Raw genomic sequence first — 4,761 nt, forward strand, 5'->3', positions numbered from 1 at the left:
TGTGATGTATTGTCAGGGAACACCACCCTGGGGATGAATCACACCCAAGAGACATTTCTTTTAGCGGGTAGGTCAAATAATAACAGGATTAAAAACTGGTTGACATCATAAAATAGTTTTGAAATATAGTCTGGAATTTAAAATACAGAAGAAATAAGTATGACATTAGACTTCAAACAAGTTTTAACAAAGCAGTTTTTTGTTTTCTTGAATATCAAACAAATTAAATCACACGTGTAGAGTTGTGTAATTATTCAAAACTGTTTTTCTGTAGAGTTTATGTTTTTGGACTTATGTACTTAAGATGAAGAAGTTTGCATATAGATATCTTGCAAAAAATGGGAGAGTGATTGATTTATACACATAACCAATCATTTCTGATATTTGAACAAACATAATGTACAATGATGGTATTCTGGACATTCAAGCACCAAGTATATTTACAATTATGTGAGTGACCTATATACCTATAACAACCAGAGGTCCAAATATTGCTAAATTTGAATTAATTATAATATTAAGAAGGTTAAAAATGAAAAGCTTTTAGGGAGCCAAAAGAGCAGAACAGAACTCCCCATCACAAGTCTGATTAATGAAATGGAAGTAATGCACTTTGTAACTAGGCCTAAGTTTCTTATTTTTATTATTACTATTTTTTACTTAAAGCAGCCGTGTGATTAAAATAAATGCAATGTAGAGCTTACCTTCTGGTGGATGCAGTCGTCATGTAATCGGTTGGTTTTCTCCTCATTGACCATGATGTTCTTCTCTGGCAGAGACAGAATGAGACACAGAACAACCATGACATTTCCAAACCTGCTGCAGCACCTCTCTCACAGGGAACTGAAGGTCATTTAGGTCCAATATCTAAGTATTTTTTGTTTTGTTTTTATAAATAAATAATGAAAGACACCTGTACACCCTGTTGCATTCACTTCAGTTTCATTTGCGCGATGAGTGTGGCTCGTTTGGTTTGGTTTGGTACACTGCCGCCACCTTGTGGACAAAGTCAACACATCCTCGCTTCGGCGCTTTTCGTTCAGTGTGGACCTTTCCGGTTGCCGTCAGGAGGAGCAAACGTTGCCTTAGCAACGGGAAGTGGTAGCACAGAGCCAGGATTTTCCTACACTCTTTTTGAAGTTACTTAATTTGAGGTAAAGCACAACTTAAATTTCAGGTTTTTCAAAACTGTGGCCACCATGGCTGCAAGCAACCCGACGGTGTTTCTTCTCACAGTGAACGGACAAATCGAGGGAGCGAACGTGAGTACAGCTTCCGAGGTAGCCTCTCGTTAGCATAGCAGCTAACTTAAAGCCAGAGAACAGTTACACCTTTTCTCAATATCGAGCTCGTGTTTTTATTTACTCCGAGGTGAAAAGTCGATATGTGTTGTTTGTTTGTTTGTTTTTCAGTTTCCGGAGTATGACAACTTGTACTGTAAATACTGTTTCGTCTACGGACACGACTGGGCTCCCACTTCGGTGAGTATTAAGTGAGGGGGCTACATGTGTGATGCGTTCACCTGCTGCTCGGACCTCCTCAGGTGTGTTCAAGAGCTGTCCGGAAATAGCACGCACCTTACTAATAAATTCAGTGTTTTTTTAATTACCAAGGACTAATCTCAGGTTCATACAACGAACTCACAAGCCAGAAATGATACTGCGATACATTAATATAAGTAAACACACTTTTGAACGCCCTAACCAATGTTTACGTTGACCCGCCATGGTTTTTGTTTGTGCAATGTGACGTCAAAACTGGCAACCTCCCCCCCCCCCCCACATCCGTCACCTTGGTGTCATCTTGGACCAAACCCTCTCCTACGACAAACACATCAAACACATCAAACACATCAAACACATCACCAAAACAGCCTTTTTCCACCTCAGAAACATCGCCCGCCTCCGCCCATCCCTCTCGTTTTCAGCTGAGAGACCCTCACCCACCTCCGCAGCCCGTCTCCTCACACACTCCCGCACCAGAGACCACATCACCCCCCGTCCTTCATGACCTCCACTGGCTCCCCATCCCCCCCAGCGTATCAACTTCAAGCTCCTCATCATCACCTTCAAAGCCCTTCACCTCCTCCCCCCTACCTGTCTCACCTCCTGCACCGACACACTCCCACCCGCACTGTCAGGTCTGCAGATGCCCCCTCCAATAATTCTGAAATAACCTCATAGTGGGGATGAAGTCCGCTAATAATGGGCGAATGATCATGTTCAATTTGAAATCACGTTTTAAAGTCAATACGGATATCCTTGCAATTTATGTCTAATAGTGATGCTGTCTATAAATTTCAACCGTGGTGCAGTAATATACGTTAGCACGGTTCCATAAGTTGTTCCCTGGGAATTTAAGAAGACGTCTGGTTGTTATGATACTGAAAATGTCTTTGTATCTGTTTCCCTCAAGGGATTGGAAGAAGGTATCACTCAAATAACCTGTAAAGGCAGTCAGTCTTCAAATAAATTAATCTGGAACTTTCCCCTGGAGACGACATTTAAGAGCACAAACCCCTCTGGATGTGAGTATTAAACATGCAGACAAAAAACATATTGGTTGTTGTGATGCACTGTGACAGTCTGAAACATCAGTATCATAAAAAGAAGACTGCATTTTCATTCCTCAGGGCCTCAGCTTGTGGTGAGTGTATACGGTCCAGATGTGTTTGGCAACGATGTGGTCAGGGGCTACGGAGCAACACACATCCCCTTCACACCGGGACAGTCAGTATACCCTCCATCTTTTTTTTAAAACCATATCCCAGGCATCACATTTCATTTGATTAGTTATTGTAATTAATGTTTTCACATTCTTGCCTAACCCATGTGCGTATTGCTCGTTTAACTGTCAAAAACAAAGCTTAAAAATGTTCATTAAATATTAATTGTGTTTCTATGGAGCTCTTCTTGTTTCATATCTGTTTGAAGATAACCTGCTATGATTTTTTTTTTTTATATCTCAGACATTCAAAAACCATCCCCATGTTTGTTCCCGAGCCCACGTGGAGGCTTCAGAAATTCACAAGGTGAGACGTGAACAGTGTTGTGCTCGTCTGTTTAGTTTTCTGTCTCAGAAGCTGTGGAACCTGCTGGGGGGAGGCGGCAGCCGATCTCTGAGCATGATCAAATATTTACTGCTCTGCTGTGGGTGTGTTTGAGAGTTCTACTAAGGATGTAGCGTTAGGCATTGGAGAAGAGAATCCTCCACATCAGCATGCATTGTTGACAGCTGCTGTTTTCTATAAAAGACACACAGAGTTAATTTCAACATTAGATATATGGAGGTCACATGTGGATCTTTAGATTAGCATTTTAAAAAACAACATTTGCATCTTTTTCTGCTTTTTTCCACCTGAAATGGGAAAAGTGTTACAAGTTGTGTAACAACTGGGTGTTGTTTGTTTTTGTTTTTTTCTCACGCACTAAATCTAGTTTTCCTTCACTTTACATGAGCGATAATACAGCCAATTATTTGTGCAACAGAGGACTTTCATTGAAGTCATTTCGTACAGCATCTGAAAGGCATTTCACATTTGGTTGAATGAATATTTCATGACATTTTAGTAAGCAGTATGTTCAATGCTTAGGCTGTATGTTATATAAAAGTTAGCAGATTGACTGATCAGAAACAGAACAAGACTGACAAAACACATCAGTCCAACTCATGTGTGTATACAATGTGCTATAAATACTGTATCAGAAGCTTCATTTAACCTGTTTCCTGTCCTTCCTTTCAGCTGGCTGTTGGGACGGCGGCCTGAGTACACAGACCCCAAAGCAGTGGCTCAGGGTGAAGGCAGAGAAGGTTTGTTTTGACAGTTTCTTTTTTCCCCCCTCTGTCTTTTGAAGATTTGCGCCACAGTGGTTCTCACCTTGTCTATCAAGAGAATGTGTGTTTACACTCGAGGTTAACTTCTTTAGCCAGGCATTTACAAGAGGAGCCGCTCGTAAGACGGGCTCATTTAGAGGCTGACCTGGAGCAGCAGAACTGAACTACCTTGAAAAGACATGTGACCCATGAGTCTGTTTATTCTGATCTCTTAATGAGTGGAACTTTGAGAACAGTGCTGAGTGTACTTTTTGTGACATCAGCACAGACGGTGAAAGTTTCATTTATTTGGGTAAATTCCGTGATCATTTTAATGAACAACCAACTTCAGTTCCTATAGATTTTAATAACATGACATAAATTTATGATTTGTCCTTTTTATGCTTGAAGACTGATACATTCATGCATTCTGAATTATTGTGTTGCAGTGACGCGTGTTCGCTCCCAAGGCTTCGTCAACGTCTCCTTTCACATCATGACTAAAGACATGAAGAAACTCGGCTACGACACAGGACCATCGAGCCCTGCTAACACACAATCGGTCACATCCGGCTGGTCGACAGAGGATCAATAACACAAAGTCAAAAGACTGCTTTTAACACAACTTGCTTATTTTTCTACTTTTTTTATTCCCCATCAAGGACTCTTTGTTTTTTGTTTTTTTTAGACCAAAACAAGAACACTACTCTAGTTTTAGATTCATGAATGGCTTTTTAATGTATGTGTTTGAATGGAAATGAGTGGAAGAAACTAAAAAGTGTCTCGTCACTTTAAGACTATTTCAAAATCAGCAGTTTGGTTTATTTCTTTGTTCTTGAACTTGTTTTACTTAATGCAGCTTTTTGCTTTTTTTTTTTTAAATAACTGTGGACTTAGCTGAATAAACTGAGCAACAACAACAAATACAAGAACACACGCACACTGGAG

General features: G+C 40.4%; 1 protein-coding gene across 2 annotated transcripts; it reads left to right on the top strand.

Annotated features, from left to right (window-relative positions):
- Positions 1 to 1,062: 1,062 nt before the first annotated feature.
- On the top strand, positions 1,063 to 4,624 carry b9d1 (B9 protein domain 1). 2 transcript variants are annotated; one of them, XM_029280363.2, is made up of 7 exons: positions 1,063 to 1,280; positions 1,413 to 1,481; positions 2,416 to 2,527; positions 2,633 to 2,729; positions 2,969 to 3,031; positions 3,743 to 3,810; positions 4,263 to 4,624. In XM_029280363.2, exons 1-7 carry the CDS (start codon positions 1,200 to 1,202, stop codon positions 4,406 to 4,408), a joined length of 636 nt encoding a protein of 211 aa, XP_029136196.2. In that variant the 5' UTR covers positions 1,063 to 1,199; the 3' UTR covers positions 4,409 to 4,624. The 2 variants fall into 2 exon arrangements, with proteins under 2 accessions (XP_029136196.2, XP_020505239.1); XM_020649583.3 differs by having other exon boundaries at positions 1,063 to 1,262.
- The last annotated feature ends 137 nt before the right edge of the window (positions 4,625 to 4,761 follow it).

This window comes from Labrus bergylta, chromosome 16 (genome assembly GCF_963930695.1).
Source record: "Labrus bergylta chromosome 16, fLabBer1.1, whole genome shotgun sequence".
Taxonomy (NCBI): domain Eukaryota; kingdom Metazoa; phylum Chordata; class Actinopteri; order Labriformes; family Labridae; genus Labrus; species Labrus bergylta.